The 19,346-nt window shown below is 35.4% G+C and overlaps 1 protein-coding gene across 1 annotated transcript in view; it reads right to left on the bottom strand.

Moving 5' to 3' along the window:
- KCNH5 (potassium voltage-gated channel subfamily H member 5) overlaps window positions 1–19,346 on the bottom strand; it is a 391,167-nt gene that overhangs the window by 72,244 nt on the left and 299,577 nt on the right. The window contains exon 10 of the mRNA XM_056134093.1: window positions 7,956–8,152. Within this exon, the coding sequence (XP_055990068.1) occupies window positions 7,956–8,152 (197 nt within the window). The remainder of the gene's footprint in view (window positions 1–7,955; window positions 8,153–19,346) is intronic.

Genomic DNA, 19,346 nt, shown 5'->3' with positions numbered 1-19,346 from the left:
TTCCTTGCACAATCATGGTGGTGCTGACCCATTCAATCTTATTCCTCCAATGTTGTCAATGACGGCATCTTTCCATGTTGCAGCAATAGTGCCAAAGAGCTCCCAGTTGGTGGTCGTTCTGGGAGTTCTCTTCTTAAACTTTGTAGCCCTTTCCCCCAACTCTGTGAAGTAGAATTTTGCATGAATGAGACGGTGGTCAGATCCCGTTTGGAATTTTGGGACAACAGCGACATCAGTCAGGCAAAACTGTCGATTGAATATGATGTGGTCAATTTTGTTGTGGAACCGTCCACTGGGAGACTCCCATGTCCAACGTTTAGATTCAGTTTTCTGGAACTGTGAGTTACCATGGATGGTCTTGGTCCACATGATGAACTCAGTCTCTCACCCTGTTGGTTCCATTCTAGGTCATGGGTCTCGATGTCGAGTTCTTTGGCTGATCTTCTCTGTACTATCTTGGCATTAAAATCACCGACAATAATCTTGTAGGTGTGGTCTTCTTTATAGAACTTCTCATACTCCATGTAGAACTTCTCAATTTCTCCTTCATCACAATTAGATGTTGGTGCGTAGACAATGGAGATAGAAACTGCTGGCAGTGAGCCACATCTATTCAAGTGTAATTGTCCAATTCAGGTTGTTAGACACCTCCAACACCTCTTTTGTCGCATGTTCCGTTTTCTCCAGTGTCAAAAACGGCGTGATTGATGCCTTCTCGTCTCAGTCAGACCAATGATGTCGTGCTTGATCTTTTGCGCTTGTACCATCAGGTCCTCAGCGGATGCATCTGATGCCAACGTACGTGCATTGAAAGTACAGACAGTCATTTTGGTTTTCCTTCGTTTTGACAGCCAAGTTCAGCCTTAATATTTTATCAGCCTCTCCTTCCACATCCTTTTCAATGCTGCCATATGGTATGCTTATCTATTAAATTTGCAAATTGCTTCAATTGCTCTATTTATAGACAGTGTCATCTATAGAAAATGATCCTAGTATTAGTGGGTGAAGAGACTGCTCTAAGTATTCCTATTTGTTATTCTTCTAATTTTCAGTTTATATTGGTCATTCATACTGCTTGCTTCAAGAAAACTTAAAGGATGACAAGTAGAATTAATGATTGATAGCTATGTAATTTTAATCAATGTAAATAATGAAAATAATTTGATAAGTGTAATATGATGCTTACTCATTTAAAAAATTTGAAGCCAAATCCCATTAAAAATAGAAAGAATAAAATTAAAAATTAAAAAAATTAAATATAAATTTATTTTTAAAAAGCTTTGCTATGACAGGGAAGAAAAGATAGTTACCACAATAAATATACAAAATAAAGTTTAATTCAATATGCTTTAGATGCCAGAGTTGAAAATAAAATAGTTATTACATCATATATATTTTTCAGTATTTTATTTTATTTTTTATAATTATTTTTCCCTAACATATTTATTTGCTCGAGCGGGCCCAGTAACGTCTCCATTGATGCACCATAATTTCTAAAACTTTTAATGACTCTGAAAGATTTTTTCTGTATGAAATCCACCCTGCCTCTATTTTTCTTTTTTAATTTTTAATTTTTTTAAATTTTATTGAATCACAGTGAGAAGCAGACAAACAAACTTACACAAACTTTCATGACTGCATTCCAGTCAAATAATGTTCAAGTACTCATCCCTCCACCAGAGCCCATTCTCCACAACCAATGTTCCCAGTATCCCTCCCTCCACCTCCACCCCTTACATTATATTAAATGATTTGAATTTATTTACGTAGATTAAAATCATATACTGGTCAATTATTCCAACTTTGCTATTATTGGTTTGTTTTCTGATATTTCCATTTGTCTCCTGCCTCTGCGCCTGGCTGTCCTCACTGGGGCCCCTTGGAGGGGGACAGGTTGAGTATCCCCACCCCAAGCAGAACCCCAGGAACAGAAGACCTCCGGAACCAGCCACAGCCATGCTTAAGACCACTCTCCACATATTCCTATGAGCCTCATGCATGAAAGGATCGGCAGAGGAACCCAGGCAGGCAGCATTCATGGCCCCATGATCTCTCATTATCTAGTTCTTACTCTTGTAGAACCCGGCAGGCTACCAAGAGTATCCTGCCCACACGGTAGAGTCTGGCAAACTCCCCGTGGCATATTTGATATGCCAAAACCCTATAAAGAGGATGGGTCTCATTCCCCTGACTCTGAAAGAGTCTCGAATGTGGCACTTTCTAAAATCTCAGGGACGAAGGAGAAGGAGACGTTACTGGTGCCTACTCTAGGAAATCAATGAACAACGGGATGATAGTAATACAGTGAATTCCATTCATCATTCCTTTAAGTTTTGTTGGAACAAGCAATACAAAATAGATTTATTATGTATCTGCGAAGAGGGCTGGTTAGGGGATGGGGAAATAACCTGAGAACATTGGTGGAGGGAAGGGCACCCCATTGGTGCTGGTGTTAGTACATTATATTTCTGATATAACTCTATTATGAACAAATATGTAAATGACTGTGTCTTAAAAAACTATTTTAAAAAATGCCAGTTCTGAGGAAAATATGTTTTTCCCATTACAGAAGTAAAGAAAATACTTTGAAATGATTTAAAATTCCAGTCATAGTTGCTTTAAAACTATCAGTGTTAATATAGCATTTATTTTAGGTATCAGGGACATAAAACTGTGGAATTTTTATGGATAAACATAGCTGCCAATTCTGAAATGGGTCATCACTTTATATTCATAAGACAAATCTGTACATGTTAGCATATTTTTTAGAGAAAAGAAATAGTGAAATTACAAATATATCAATGGAATCGAGGACCTCTTAAATACAGATTTCTAATCAGCCTTTTCATATGACGTTTGATGGGTCAGAGAGATTGTCTAGTATAGGAACGAAGGTGCTTTCCTGTGTCTTAGCAACCCCATTTGAATCCCTGGCACCAGATTTGATTCAAGCACCTCCTAGTATCAATCCTGAACAGAGTCAGGAATAGATCTGAGCACTGTTGAGTGTGGAACAGAAACAAAATAAAGCAAAACCAAAAGACATAAATGGTGTTAAAGATATACCTTATTTAAAAAAATTGCTAGAACTCATAACTTAGCATATATTAATATTCAAAGCTTTGATTTCCCAGCATAAATTTGAAACAAACTTAGCAAAGGGGGGAAATAGTGCATGGGGGAAATAAAAGAGAAGCCAAGCACTGGCCTCCAGGGGTCCTCTCCCTCATTTATTCAGCAAAGAGTTATGACAACACTTCTGAACTGTTGCTCTTAGTGCACACTGAAGATTGTCACATAGGTGTACTCTCCCTGTCACATATCATAATTTAAATTCCTGGAATAACAAGCAGTATAAATGGCATTGTTTCAATAAACAGTAAGCAGTTCTTTTCAGTCAGTGGTGTGTGTCCTCTAAAGTCAGGGGTCTGCTTAATAAGCAGGTGCTTGAACGTAAAATAAACAGCATGCTAGGTCAACTCTTTTTAGAAAAATGGCAAACATTATATAAGAGCTAGGCAGAATGAGCAGAGATACAATAGCTACTTTAAAAGTCTAATGAGGATCTTAAAATTTAAGAATTGCCTGATCTGGGTGTGCTGCTTTTCTTCTCAAATCCCTATGTGAGGAAAGGTCCTCAAGATAATAAACACCATTGCCATTCAAAAAATGTTATTTGGACTTGGTTAAGTAAACACATGTAGACATAAAGTCAGTGAGTCAACCTTCCTCTGTCACTCTGCTTTTCTGATTACTTTAAATCTTACTGAAAAGTATGAAATTATCACCTTATCAGAAAAATACACCAACCAGTCCCTTTGCTCATCGTTCTTGAGTTTTCTACTCTCATATTCTGGAACTAAATCTTCAGCAGCCTAGTGAAATTTGTTATAAAACCTCAAATCACAAACTTGCTTTAAATGAACAAAATAAAATTTGTGGTGTTTTAAAGGAAATCAATTACATTAGAACCTGCTACCTAAATATTAAAATAATTTATAAGACAGTAATTCATGTGCTTCTTTATTCATGCAATAACATTAGATAGAAGCAGATTTAATAATCACCATAATTATTAAGTAGTCATGAGTATAAACAGCATTTTAAGATATCTTCAACAAATATATAGAAATACTTATGATTACCTTTGGTACTTATAATAATACTATAGCATTCTACCAACCATCCTAATGAAGGAAAATCTGAACCACTTAGAAATTAAAGTAAATAAATATTTAACAATTTATCTTGTCCACGTTTATAGTTGCCAGGTTCTACTGAAGTATAGATATTTCAGACTCCTAATAGCATAATAGTTCATTAAATCAACTCTTTTGATTCACAATCTGTTGAACTAATCTCACAAATATGTTTTCCTTAACCATAATAAGTATTTAAACCATAATAGGTATTTAAAAATTAAAATTGATTAGGAATTAATGTGATTTTGTGTAAAAGTTTATACGTCCCACAGAAAAAGATGCAGACAAACAAGCATCCCAGAAAGACAGTACACGAGACAGAGGTACACACTCAGAATGGGAATGTTCCATTACCACAGCTTCCTAAGCCTTGCTCCACTCATATATGCTTTCCTCAGGGATCCTGTAGCTACATCTTAGTATCTCCCTTCTCTTGACAAAGTTGCAAGAAGCAGATTTTTTTTCTTTTTTGAAAAATCAGGGTGGTTGATTGTTCTTTTTGCAAGGCCATTGTCATCCCCATTTAACTTTTAAATATGTTTTTAGCAAACAACACACTAACTCTATTGGGAAGCCATCAGTTTTGAAAAATAAAATTTTACTGAGATTTTTGTCTTTATTTTCACATATATGCCTGGCTGCTACTATGTACAAAAACATGCAGTTCTCATTCATACGTGGGCATTTGAGCCCTCTTCCCTACCCCTGCTCCCCACGCACACACACATACACAACTTGGTGGATCTTTGAAAAAAAAAACTTTTATGAAGGAATTAGGTTTGACAAAGTCAGAGTTGGGCTCCCATAATAATATCAGTTGCCTTATAAAAAGACACCAGGGATATTTCTTCCTGTCTTTTTCCCTCTCTGCCCTGTGAGGTTACAGTGGATGACAACTGTCTGCAGGTGACAAAAGAGGAGTCCTGATTAGAGAAACGAATCAACTAGCGCCCTTGTCTCAAACTTCCCAGTCTCTAGAACTATAAAAAAAATTAATTCCTGATATTAAAGTCACCCAGAGTACAATATTTTGTTATGAGCTAAGGCAGTATCTTCTAAAATATAGTGGAAAAGTCAAACAGTTGAGAGAGAAAATATACAATCCTCAAATCCTAAAATACTCATTATTCTTTCTTGATTAAGAAATAGCTAATTTCTATTTTAGTTTTTGGATAATGTTATCATTTATAGTTTTAGAATTTTTACAGAGAGAGACTTAGTATGCTTAATGAAAGTTGCATTTATATAACAAGCATCTTCTTTTTTCCAGAGATTGATGCAAACAACTCAGGGAGTATAATATTCCTCCCTGGTTCAGCCACTAAGAACATGATACAAATCTCTTCATTACATATATCATGTAGATAGTTATAATCTGTGATGACTGAAAAATTGGGTTTCAAGATTCTTTTTTGGTTTGACTAATGGCTCGAGAGTTATGAGGTAGTAATAGCATACAAGGATAATTTTTATTATACAGTTCACAGTAGTAATTATAGTGATTTTATTAAAATAACAATAGAACAAGATAGTTTTTGTTAATACCTCAGTAGAGAATGAAGTTAAGGTAATTAGGAGCATGAGAAATACTAGAAACTTTGGATAGTGTGTTCAATGCTCTAGGGAAAAGTCAGCTACTTGGCCAAGTCAAACAAATGTGACATAAAGAATATAGATTATAGAATCACAGAGATGGATTCAAATTCATGCATCCTCTGACCCATAAATTATTTTGCAATAGCTCTGCTCTTAGAGCTTCAACCTCATTAGTGAGATGGAGATTATAGTGTTTCATCGCTTGGTTGTTGACATTTTTATATAATTAATCATAGCATGCAAACTATTCTGAAGTGCCAGTCTCTATATTCTAGGCTGTCAAAATTATTCATTAGAGTATATTCTCTAATAGCTTCTCTTCTTTATAAGAAAATTATTTTTCAAAAAATAGAGTGGTGTGACTTTACACTCTGTTCCCATATTTTGCCAAGTTATTGAAACCATCCTCAGATTGCAGAAGGCCCGAGGTTATTACAAACTGACATAAATTGTAACAGGGAAGAGGTTATAAAGGGAAGAAGTTTGATGTTACTCACACAATAGGTCCCAGGGCAGGTGCACGATTTCTATTTCTAGATTCCATTAAAAAATACTAGCTTTCTATCTCAAGAGTCTCTTCCAGATAGAAGTAGCCACACTGGTATGTGCACACTCTGTGTGTCATTTTGCACACACACATGCGTGCACATGTGAGTGACACACACATACGGAGATATGTGAAGAAATAAAAAAGGTGATATAGCTTCATGACATTAATTCTAAAGAACCAAAATTTATTTCTTTCCATTATGAGTTGTCTTAATTATCCTACTTAAAGTCACGCATTGCAAATATAAATTGATTATTGGATACAAATCCTTCTGAGCCTTAGTTTCTTAGTTTTCTTGTGTGTTTTAAAGAAAAAAAATACCTGCTTGTTTCATTTCATAGGAATACTATAAACATCAAAACCCATAATGTATCAACAGGCTTTGAAGAGCACAATGACAAATCAGATCTGTCCTATGACTGTTTTGAGGATGAACAGGAGTTTCTGTAATCTTGTAATATACATGAATAATCTTACTTTGGGAAATTCATATGAGAGAGAATATTCAGTAATTTCTAAGAACTCAAATTTTAACATTCTGCCATGTATGAGGAATTTGTCATTGGAGAAAGTAAAGACTCAAAGAAATATAATTGTGCTTTATACTTAAAAGAAAATTTGAGCTACTTAATAAATGAGAAACATTTATTTTATATTATCACCACTTTCACACTCATTACAAGCTAATTTCATTCAGTTGTACAAAGATCACTTACACATGCAGTCACATGTTACTGTAAGCGTCTCTAAGAACACTGAATAAGGAACTTTTGTTTACTTTAGTTTATTTCTATGTTGTTATGGCGTAGATGCCAACTTATCTTTTGGCTTATTTTTTTTCTGCCCAGAAATATAAGAGACTTTATTTAACAGGTTATAAGAGAGTAGCCTTGACAGGGCCTCAATTTTTAGTGACATTCCTAAAGTGCAATTATCTAAATATCTAGTTCATTTATAGCAATTAAATAGCTCTAGCCAATACCCAATGATCTATAAATAAGAGCTAGGAAATTTCTTCATACAAATTAAATTTGTGTCACACTCATCAATAAAAAGAAATGACAGTGCATATTGCATTTTAAAGCAGCAGTGTGAAGTAAAAAATTACTATACTTACTCATAGGATGTGACAGTTTGACTAATTATTCTTTATGATAGTGTACTTAGAAAAAATGGGGAATAATTTTTATAAATTGATTATTAAGTTACATGGGGGTCTTAAAAAGAATAGATATAAAAATTGGCAATGAGTTTTATAAACTTTACAAGTGTAAAAACTCGTAATAAATTAAGAGACTGATAAATTTACGCTGGTACTTATAAAACCTGACAACTAACCAATAATATTAGAGTTTAGTTTGCTTGTTTCTCCTCAAATATGTTCTTTCATTTTGTATATAAATGTAAATATTCCTATCTAACTAATGTACTCAAGATTATCTTCCCAATAAAATAGGAAAAATATGCAAAGAAAGAAGAGAATAATGTTCAGTTTATTTGTGGAAAAGTATTTTTGAAAGGTGAAATAACTTTTCCACTTCAGTTAATAGAGCATAACATATCAACACTTCAGGTAATTAAAGAGAAAGTAGTTTCAGAAAACATACCCGTTTCCTTAGATTGCAAGTAAGAGTGAGATTCCTTGAGAATGAGTTTGCAAAAGCTGTATAAAAGTCCAGGACTTTGAGCAAGGCTTCTCGTTTGATGATGTGGAGGTCACAGTATGTCAGTGCCCTGACATTGGCACATGCATGAGCAAGGGTAGTTTCCTTCCAGAAGATGTCTCCAAATACATCACCTTTCCCTAGAAAAAAGTATAATATGAATGTGCAAGCATCTTTAATAGTTCTTATCCTAATCATTCTTTTAATTCCAGTTTATATATGATGTTGGTCATCTAGCATAATTTATACCTTGAATATATATCAACTCTATATGAATTCAATGTTACAAAACAATTTTATATAACATTTGCATTGAGTTCTTAATGAAAATACACAGGACTGAGAATACACAAACTCTAGTGGAGAAATACAAAACTCATTTTAACAGTTTTATTTTCTCTGCCACCTAATTTTTCACAGTCAAATTAGAAATGGGCCAATGCAACTTCCTCCTCTCATCCTTTCTTCTGCTGCTGCCCATAGATATGGGAGTAAAACAACATACAAACCAATGCTATGACCTTTATAACCTGGAGTTGATTTGACATTAGTTAGACATACTTTGTTTATCAATTTTATTCTTTAGTTCCAGGCAGACTAAAATCACCAGAATTTGTTCCTGAGAATGCCCTCTTTTCCTCACAGAACCAAATCTAGCATACAGTGGAGGTGGAGAACTTTCTGTTCATACTTGAAAACCTACCAATGAAGCTGATAAAACATGGAGGACTTAAATTGATGTCCCACAGATAGTTCTATGAAGAGTGCTATTCTACAATCAAATAAGGATGTCCTTTAAGAATTCTAGAATCACTCAGAAATTGTCTATTCACTACAGAACTGTGTTTACTGGTGTTCTGAATCCAACTCATTCCTATTTCGAGTCAAAAATACCTAGTTTTCCAAAGGGGCATAAACAAGAACCAGAGATTATGTACCAAGAGGCATATGGGCAGAAGCACTTCCCTAGAATCTCATGGTCTCAAATGTGTCTTCAAACATGTTAGTTATTTTTCCTTTGGGAAAGAAAAGTTTTTAAGGTGAAAAAGACAGGGCTTCCCTTGTTGGAAAAAAAAATCATCCGTGAGGTCTGAAAAGTACTAGTTCTTTTTGCACTCTAATGTAGAGATGAAAAAAGTCTGCTCTTGTCATGATTAAAGTTAGAACTGACAGGAAAAAAGGAAAAATAAAAAGTGTGTTTTAAAACCCTTCAAGCCAGTCAGACCACCAGAGACAACGATAATTTATAACTACAGAAAAGAGAGAGCGAGAGAATAATAGTGAGGTTGAGAATGGGGATACGGAAGGGAGAATTGTAGGGAGGGAAACTAAGTAAAATCACAGATTACAAAGAAATAGTTTGGGAATCCTTCTAGAACCATAAGGTATTCTAGAAAGAGAAAATATGCATATTGCTGAGAAAGTGGTTTTGTATCCTTAAAATCAGCATGCAATAAACAATGATAAATATTTAATTTGAGGTAATGTACTTGTTTACAGATACTTCTAATTTTTCTTTTAATTAATGACATTAGCTCTCAAACAGTACTGAGATAGCTGTATATTTGTCCACAGAAGGATAATTAGAGATCTGAAATTCAAATAAGGTATCTAGGGTTATACAGCATCTAAATAAATTAAAAAAGATTTATAAAAATTTATAGAAAAAACCCTACTTCCATTTACAGAAATTTTAGGCACCAGAAAATGACATTCTATTTGTATTTATAATTATCATTATAGGTATTTATTCTAACTGCATTGTTAGAAAGATAGCATTTACTTATAAAAATCACTAACTTTATAATAGCCAAATGGAAATGAGATAAGTGCATTTAAATAAATACCTTAAGGTTGTCAGCCATTAAATTTTAGATATTATAAAACTGACAGAACTACTCATGTTATATAATAAAGGAGTCAAGAACTAAGACCTTGACATGATGCCCCAAATTTACTGCCAGGACTGGTCCCAGAGCCAAGAGTCAGGAGTTAGTATTGCACACAGCTGGTGTCTCCACTGTCCCCCTTCTCCACAAAAAACACCAAAAATATTTTACAAAAAGAATATTAAATTATATATAGTATGTACTCTATTCCTCTGGAACAAACCACAATATACACAAAGCAAATATATCAAAATGTCTGTTTCTGCATTATGGTATAAAGAGTTAGATTTTTTTTTTTCAGGGGGAGGGTTCTCCGAAGTGTTACTGTGAGTGCTGGGTCACCTCCCAGAGGTTCTTGTCTAAGTTGAGACTAATTAAATGTTTGGACCAAACATTTAGCACTACTTAGACCCAGGAGTGTCAGGGATTGCCCAAACTACCTGGAGACTCGTAGGTTCTTGAAGAATCCAAAGGTGCTTGGAGGGCAATGTGGAGTCTGAAATCAAAATGATGTTGACCAACAATGCCAGGCATGTGTCGTATTGCTTGTATAATCTATCAGTCCTGTATATACATTTTTAATAAGACCAATAATACAGGTCTGAGCTATAGTACAGTGATTACTGGTCTTACATGTGGCCAAACCAAGTTTGATTCCTAGAAATGCTTATGGTCGCCTGAGTCCTGCCAGAAATGGTCCCTGAGTACTCTGAGAGCTGCTAAGTGTGATAAAAAAAACTGAAAAGAAAAAATAAAGGACCAACAACTTTTATAGTATTATAGTTTCTGTCACTATGAGACTATTCGAGCTCCTGAAGGGCTCTTGTTTATTCTCTTCTGTCATCTTTGTTACTCTTTCTATCCTGGATATTTCATTAAATGAAAAGAAAAGGAATTACATTTACTTCTGATTTATTTCTGGGACCTTTCTCAAATTATTACTTACGATATAACCTCTGACCCAGTTATAAGGTAATTGCATTTAACCAATTTGATTTTTATGTGTAAAAAAAGATTTAACCAACACATTTTATATTGCAGTGACACTAATCAGCTCCATATTGGCAAAAATAAATTATATTTTAAACAACAATATGCATATAGATATATTAAGAATCAATAATTCACAGAATTAAAACTAGATACTTTGAACTGGATGGAACCCACAAGTACTGCCAGGAGTGATCTCTGAGTTCAGAGTCAGAGTAAGTCCTGAGTACCACTGGGCATGGTAGAAACCACCCAAACAAACAAAAATCTAGTTCTTCAAATAACATGCAAACATGGCTCCCTTATGATATATTTATGCAGAACTATGATTATGGCAATAGCTATGAAGTATATAAAATAAAAATAAAACTCCAAGACTTAAAATCAATAAACCAAGTCTATGTTTTCTTTTTTTTTAGGGGTACAATTTTTGGTACATGCTTAGCTGAGCTAAGGGATGACTCCTGGCTGTGATTAAGGGACCATATTTGGTACCAGCAATAGAACACAGATCAGGTGAATTCAATGCAAGTGCCCTACCCACTGCACAGTCTTTCCAGTTCCTATTTTAAAATTTGCCTGAAAAATGATGAAAAAACATGGTAGCACTTCACTGTAGCACTGTCCTCCCATTGTTCATCGATTTGCTCGAGCGGGCACCAGTAACATCTCACAACAAATTGTGAGACTTGTTGTTACTGTTTTTGGCATATTGAATACGTCATGGAGAGCTAGCCAGGCTTTGCTGTGCGGGCAAGATTCTCTCGGTAGCTTGCCGGGCTCTCCAAGAGGGGTGGAGGAATCAAACTCAGGTCAGCCATGTTGGCTGCATGCAAAGCAAACGCCCTACCTGCTGTGCTATTGGTTGTTTTTTTTAAATTCTAGACTTTGCTATACAGTACATTATATTATTATTATTAATTTGTCAATTGATAATAAATAAACCAATTGGATACAAGGCTAAAAGAAAATGTATTTCATTACATCAACTGACTTCAAATGGTATTTTTTCCAAAGATTTCTCTGATAAATCTACTTTTTATTATGAAAAAACAGCTATTGTAAAAGATTATACTTTTCAGTAAAACTAAAATATGTACATAGATTTTATAGAAAATATTCATTGATTGATAATTACAATATCATTTGGTTAAAAAGACACAATATATAAATAAATTTCCTCTTTCTCATATAGAACATTTATAATTGTGAAACATGCATACATTTTATCTAATTAATGAATTTAAAGCTCTTCTACTTGTCCAATGAATTTTTTTAAACACAAACTATTCACCATTTAATATAACAGAGAAAGAAAGTCCCTGATATAGAAACAATAGATTTATTTTTAAAAAAATCCTAAATTCAAGAAAGTTGGCAGTTTTATGTTTGATCTACTTCCATTAATTTCTAAACTGTAGTTTAAGAGGTCATAAAGTATTTATTTTTAAAAATATACAAATGTGTATCTTTTCAATATGTTTTAAAAAGGAAAGACAATAAGTAAACATAAGGATAAATTGGGAAATGGGAAATTAAATTAGAACTAGAATTGAGACTATACCACTACCAATATGGACATAAGTCATTGAAAACCTGAGTTATGCTCAGTTTTGTTGACTCTAAACAGGATAGATGAACAAAGACTAATGTTTAAAGTTCCCTAAATCTATAATAATATAAACCCATTAAATCATCAAATCATTTTCAGGATAATATTTTACTATTTTTAACTGTCAAGTAAACAAGCTGAAATTTAAAAAAAATATAGGGCCCACTGAAGATGTAGCACAGTGGGTAAGATGCTTGCCTTGCATGTGACTGATCTGAGTTTGACTCCCCACCCCCACCCCATGACCTCATTTGATACCCCAGCCCTGCCAAGACTGATCCCTGAAGTGAATGCACTGATGGCTAGAGCTAAAAACCAAATAAATAAGTAAATAAGTAAATAAAATTTAGGGCTTCAACTCCAAATACCAGTACATGGCTAAAATTAACACACAAAAGAACAGACTCAATGTAAAACTTCTCTGTCTCTTTCTCTGGAAAATTAGAGAACTATTACACAATTAACAAAGGTGAAAAATTATGCTATCAGTGCAAATGACATAATAAGCAAGGTTAATTATTTTATAGCATAGACCCATTGGGATGCACAAATTTAAATTGGGTATTGATTCATTAAAAATGCATTCCTTTAATTTTCTATTTTATCTAGTAGTCTTTCAATTGACAGCAAACTTTTCACACTTAGGTGAAGATAGTTCTCATGCAACTTAATTTATCAGCTACAACAGAGCTGGCTAATGCTTTTCTTCTTTAAGATATATTCATATTCATACTAAGAAATACACAGAAATCATAGTTGAAAACATAAGAATATCCAGTAGAAAAGCACCCTTTAAGCTATCTCAAAGTGTGCACACTTTCAGAGCTGGAAATTCCTTTTCATCTTCATGACTATAGAATATTTGAATCTGATTTTTAGGTCAACTCCCACTGGGTGCAAGTAGTCTTAGCTATAAACATTTTAGAGCTTGAGAAAACTAAACTTCCCCAAAGCCCTATTTTTAGTATAAAAACTCACACTCAACATGAAAGTTGTTGTTTGGTCTATTAATATTTTCTCAGTTCTTTGCAACAAGTCTCATGAAGTATTTCACTTCTAAAACTTAAGAAACAGGACTATAAAGCGGAAGTATATGTTAAAAAATAGGAGAAATGGAAAATAATGAAGACAAAATAGAAACAGTTACAAAGCAATACAGGAGTACTGCAAGATTCTGGCTTTATAGCCAGAGATTGTAATGTTTCTTTTTCAAAGGAAATACATTAGACGGTGAGTTAATGACATGGATAAAATTAATCCACAAATATTATCTCAATTATTCATCAGTGACTCTAACTATCTAATGCAACCAATAGATCAACAAAACTTCAGCATTTTACTAAGATAATTTCATATGAATAAATGTTGAGGCATACTGAGTGAAGCATCCAAGGACTCATCTTCATGACATGGTTGGGCACCAACACACTGTACTAGCCCTCCTAATTTGGTTCTCTTATCTTCCCTTATGGGCTGGAGCGATAGCACAGCAGTAAGGCCTTGCATGCGACTAACCCAGGTTAAATTCCTTTGCCTCTCTCGGAGAGCCCAGCAAGCTACCGAGAATATCTTGCCCACACAGCAAAGCCTGGCAAGCTACCCATAACGTATGTGATATGCCAAACACAGTAATGTAACAACAAGTCTTACAATGGAGAGGTTACTGGTGCTCTCTCGAGCAAATCGATGAACAACGGGAGATGAAGAGTATTCATCAATATGAAGTTATGAACAATATGAACTTATTCCATATAGTCTTTTTTTTTTTCTTTTTTGGTTACGTCCAGCAGTGTTCAGGGCTTACTTCTAGCTCTGTATTAGGGGATCAGTCCTGGTAGGCTCAGAGAACAGTAGAGCAAGTGCCCTATCTCTGGCATTCATTTATTTACTTGCAATCATTACTATTATAACTATTACAGCAAGGTCAAGTTTTATGAATTTTTTACAAAATATTTATACACTGTTTCCAAACTATTTTATGTAGAAATCAAAATATGTGTCCAAATCTAAAAAGCAGTTGAAAAGTCATTACATCTTTTTAAAATTTTTTTTATTAAATGACCGTGAGATACAGTTATAAAGTTTTCATGTTTGAGTTTCAGTCATACAGAGATCAAACACCCATCCCTTCACCAGTGTACATTTTCTACCACCAATGTCCCCAGTATCCCCCCCTTCCCCATCTCAACCTTCCCCCTGCCTCTATAGCAGAGAATTTCCCCCATGGTTTCTCTCTACTTTTGGGCATTATGGTTCGCAATACAGATACTGAGAGGTTATCACCTTTGGTCCTTTATCTACTTTCAATACACATCTCCCCTGAACTATCCCTCCAACCATCACTGACTTACTGATCCCTTCTCTATTCCTGTTGCCTTCTCCCCCAGCTTATGTGGCAGGCTTCCAACAGTGGAGCAAAATTCCTGACCCTTGTCTTTACTGTCCTTGGGTGTCAGTCTTATGTTATTATTACATTTCACAAATGAGTGCAGTCATTCTATATCTGTCCATTTCTTTCTGACTTATTTCACTTAGCTTGATAATCTCCATGACCATCCACTTATAAGCAAATTTCATGACTTCATCTTTCTAACAGATGCATAGTATTTGATTGTGTAGATGTACCAAAATTTCTTTAACCAACTGTCTGTTCTCGGGCACTTGGGTTGTTTCCAGATTTTGGCTATTGTGAATGATACGACAATGAACATACAGGTGTAGACGTCATTTCTACTGTTTTTTTTTTTTTTTGCACTCAGGATATATTCCCAGAAGTGGTATTGCTGGTTCATATGGAAGCTCAGTTTCTAGTTTTTTAAGAAATTCCCACATTGTTTTCTGAAAAGGCTGGACCAGTTGGGATTCCCACCAACAATGAGTCATTATGTCTTAAAACATTTGTTTTCCTTTCTAAATAAAAATATATATTAAAAACCTATAATAATGTTTATATTGTAAGCCATAAGTTTTACATCTTCAGAATGAGAGAAACAATGACTGCATTATTCACTTCATTCAGTTAATGCATTTAGCATTCCTAGTACTGCTGAAACATAAGCCTTGCACTGTGGTATACAGTTACAGGAAATAAAAGTTCTGGTCTTAAAAGAGTCTTTAATTTTGTTACAGGAGGTACTTTTATTATCTTTTCAAACAATACAAACTTTTCTTGTCTCCATAAACAGGAATTTAGGCAGTGAGATAAAGAGGAAAGAAAAACAAAAGAGAGTATAAGTGATGGTGATTATAGAGCATTTTTATGTACCTATTGACCATCTGCCTGTCTTCCTCTTCCTCTGAGAATTATCTATTCATTTCTCCTTCCCTTTTGTTGATAGGGCTTTTGACAGGCCAGGGGTGGGGTGGTGAAGTAGGGGGTGGGATGGAGAGGGAATCCTGTAGAGGGAAGATGACACTAGTGGAGGGATTGGTGTTGCATTATAGCATGACTAAAACACATTAGTAATTTTGAAAATAATGACTCTTCAATAAGAATTTTTTTAAAGGGAGCATATAGTATATAATGACTATATATTCTGATAGGATGTATACAGTACAACTGTTAAACATATGTTAGATAGGCATAGAATAAGGAAATTATACATAAAAATAATTTCAAAGAATTTTCAAAGTAAAGTAAAGTAAAGGCCCTCCCGTTGATCGATTTGCTTGAGCGGGCCCAGTAACGTCTCCATTGGAGACTTTGTTGTTACTGTGTCTGGCATATCAAATACGTCATGGGGAGCTTGCCAGGCTCTGCCGAGCGGGCGAGATACTCTTGGTAGCTTGTCGGGGCTTTCCAAGAGGGGCGGAGGAATCGAACTCGGGTCGCCATGTTGGCTGCTGTGCAAGGCAAACGCCCTACTGCTGTGCTATCACTCCAGCCCCAAAATTTTAATTCCTACAGGTGACACTACTGTTGTCATGGAAAAATATAATGTAGATACTGAAGTGAATTTAAAAAATCCTACTTTACTAGGGCTGGAGCGATAGCACAGCAGTAGGGCGTTTGCCTTGCACGCAGCCAACATGGCCGACCCGAGTTCGATTCCTCTGCCCCTCTTGGAGAGCCCGGCAAGCTACCGAGAGTATTTGATATGCCAAACACAGTAACAACAAAGTCTCCAATGGAGACGTTACTGGGCCCGCTCGAGCAAATCGACGAACAACGGGAGGGCCTTTACCTTTACCTTTACCTTTACTTTACTAGATTTTAGATAAATATATATGCTTATCATTATGGATTCATAAAATTTTTGTGTATATGTACACACAATCACAAACACAATATAAACATGTATTTTCCCTAACATTCCCTAACATTTCCGTAACATTAAAAATGCCAAGAAAGACAGCAACACGAAGGGGGTAAGGTGCTGTCTCTTGCATGCAGCATCATGTTTGGTCCCTGAACACCACCAGGAGTCATCCCTGAGCACAGAACCAGAAGTAATCTCTGAGCACAATCAGGTGTGGCTCCCAATAAGTAAACAAATAAAAAAAATCAAGAAACAGTGACCATCAAAATAGCAATGAACATCTCTAGAATCAACAGTGTTATATCTTATATTTTTATGAAACAACAACCTCTTGTTTGGAAAAATGGCCAATTCTAGACTGTAGTGGAAACTGTATGAGATAAGGACTTGGTGATACAACATAGCAAGGAAGAACTACATGGTACAATGACTGCTGTACCAAGAGGATACAAGAAACAACCGAAAAGGGCTCTTATGCCTCAAAGGTAGGATAATCGGCACTATATAACTAAAAAAAAAAAATATGTATTGAAATTTGTGTGTTTAAATATATTAATAGGTAAGGGTATTTCTTAGATCTACACTATATCAAGATAAGAATATAATCATCTTAAGAATGTTAAAATCTTAAATGTCAAGAAATGCTTTTTAAGCCTGTATCTTCCCTAGAATACATATTTTGCTTGCCTGTCTTTCTGTGTCACTGTTTCTTATTTGTTTTTTAAAACTCATTTTCTCTCTTGAACATATATATATTCCTTATCACCCCCTCATTTCTAATTAATTTTTGTTCAATAAAAACTATCTTGCTCCATGGGATCAGAGGGACAGTACAGTGGACAAGGTGCATGTAGCCTACTCAGGGGTTCAATCCCCATTACTCCATATGGTCCTGAGCCTAGTAGGAGTGATCCCTGAGTGAAAAATTAAGCTAAATTCTGAGTACTGTCAGGTACAACCCCAAAGGCTAAAATAAATAATAAATAAATAAACTTGCATCACACACGTATATACACATGTATATATACATACATAATATATACATATATATATATATTTTAGAGAGGTGCTTTCTAGAACACAGAAAACATCTTGTTCTATAATATGAGACTGACACCCAAGGACAGTAGAGACAAGGGCCAGTAATATTGCTCCATAGTTGGAAGCCTGCCTCCTGAGCTGGGGGAGAAGGCAGCTAGAATAGAGAAGGGATGGCTAAGTCAATGATGTTTGGGATAGGAGATGTGTGCTGAAAGTAGGTAAAGGACCGAATGTGATGGCCTCTCATTATCTGTACTGCAAACCCCCTTGATCACTTGATATCCCGTTACTCATCAATTTGCTCGAGCAGGTGTCAGTAATGTCTCCATTTGTCCCTGTTGCATGCTAGTGTAGCCCAACGACATCTGCTCGTTCCAGGAACACAAAGAGCCTCAAACAGATCGTTCAAGGTCTTGACAAAGAAGTCTTATCATCTCGTAGGTGGGTGGCCACACAATCTTTTTTTAAAGATATATATAGAATGCTGTTTCAAGCAACAATCTTTTTTTTAAAGCTGTAGTCTGACCTTTCCACAATCATGGTCCATGGAATTCAGTTAGTAATGGTTCTACTCCAGCAAGCATCTCCAATGGCATTACGTGTCCAGCCCATCTGATTTTCGATGCCTTGGCAAACGAGACAGCATCCCTGATTTTTTATCGTCAATGGAGGTTGGAACTCCAGATTCTTTCTCTCACTTGAGTTAAGCGTGATACTCCAAGCATAGCTCTTTTGATTCCTCTTTGGGAGACCCAAATAGCATTCTCATCCTGCTTTCGTAGGGCCCAGGTCTCTGAGGCATATGTTAATGCAGGAAGAACAGTGGAATCGAAGAGATATGCCCAGAGCTGGAGGCTCTTCATCCTCTTAGCTATTTCTTCGATGCTCTTGAAGGCATTCCAAGCTGCTCTCTTCCTCCTATGCAACTCAGGTGCCAGGTAATTCATCAAGTTGACTTCTCAACCTAGGTACACATAACTGTTGCATTCAGAGATGTTCGTTTCGTTGAGAGCGAATGAAATGTCAGGAATGAGACTGTTTCTCATAAACATAGTCTTTGTGAGATTCAGCTGTAGTCTGACCTTTCCACACTCATGGTCGAAGTCAGCCAGCATTTGTGCTGCTTGGTTAATGCTTGGTGTTATTAGAACGGTGTCATCAGCGAAGCGGTGACATAATGCAAACCATAATGCCCATAAGTAGAGAGTAAGAGGGAAACTGTCTGCCATTCTGTAAAAATCATCTAACTGTAGAATCCTTTTCAATCATCTTCTTCATAAAAGTTTGTGATATATATATATATATATAGAATGCTGTTTCAAGCAACAAATAAGTTTAGTATAAATATAGTGCTTATCAATTAATTTACATTTATTGTTTTATTACTGCAAGCTACCGAGAGTATCCTGCCCGCATGGCAGAGCCTGGCAAGCTCCCCATGGTGCATTCAATATGCCAAAAACAGTAACAATTCTCACAATGGCAACATTACTGCTGCCCGCTCGAGCAAATCAATGAACTATAGGAGGACAGTGCTACAGTG

Source organism: Sorex fumeus, unplaced genomic scaffold (genome assembly GCF_029834395.1).
Source record: "Sorex fumeus unplaced genomic scaffold, SorFum_2.1 ptg000098l, whole genome shotgun sequence".
Classification (NCBI taxonomy): domain Eukaryota; kingdom Metazoa; phylum Chordata; class Mammalia; order Eulipotyphla; family Soricidae; genus Sorex; species Sorex fumeus.
Note: the sequence above shows the minus strand (reverse complement) of the source record. Positions and strands in the feature narration are given on the sequence as shown.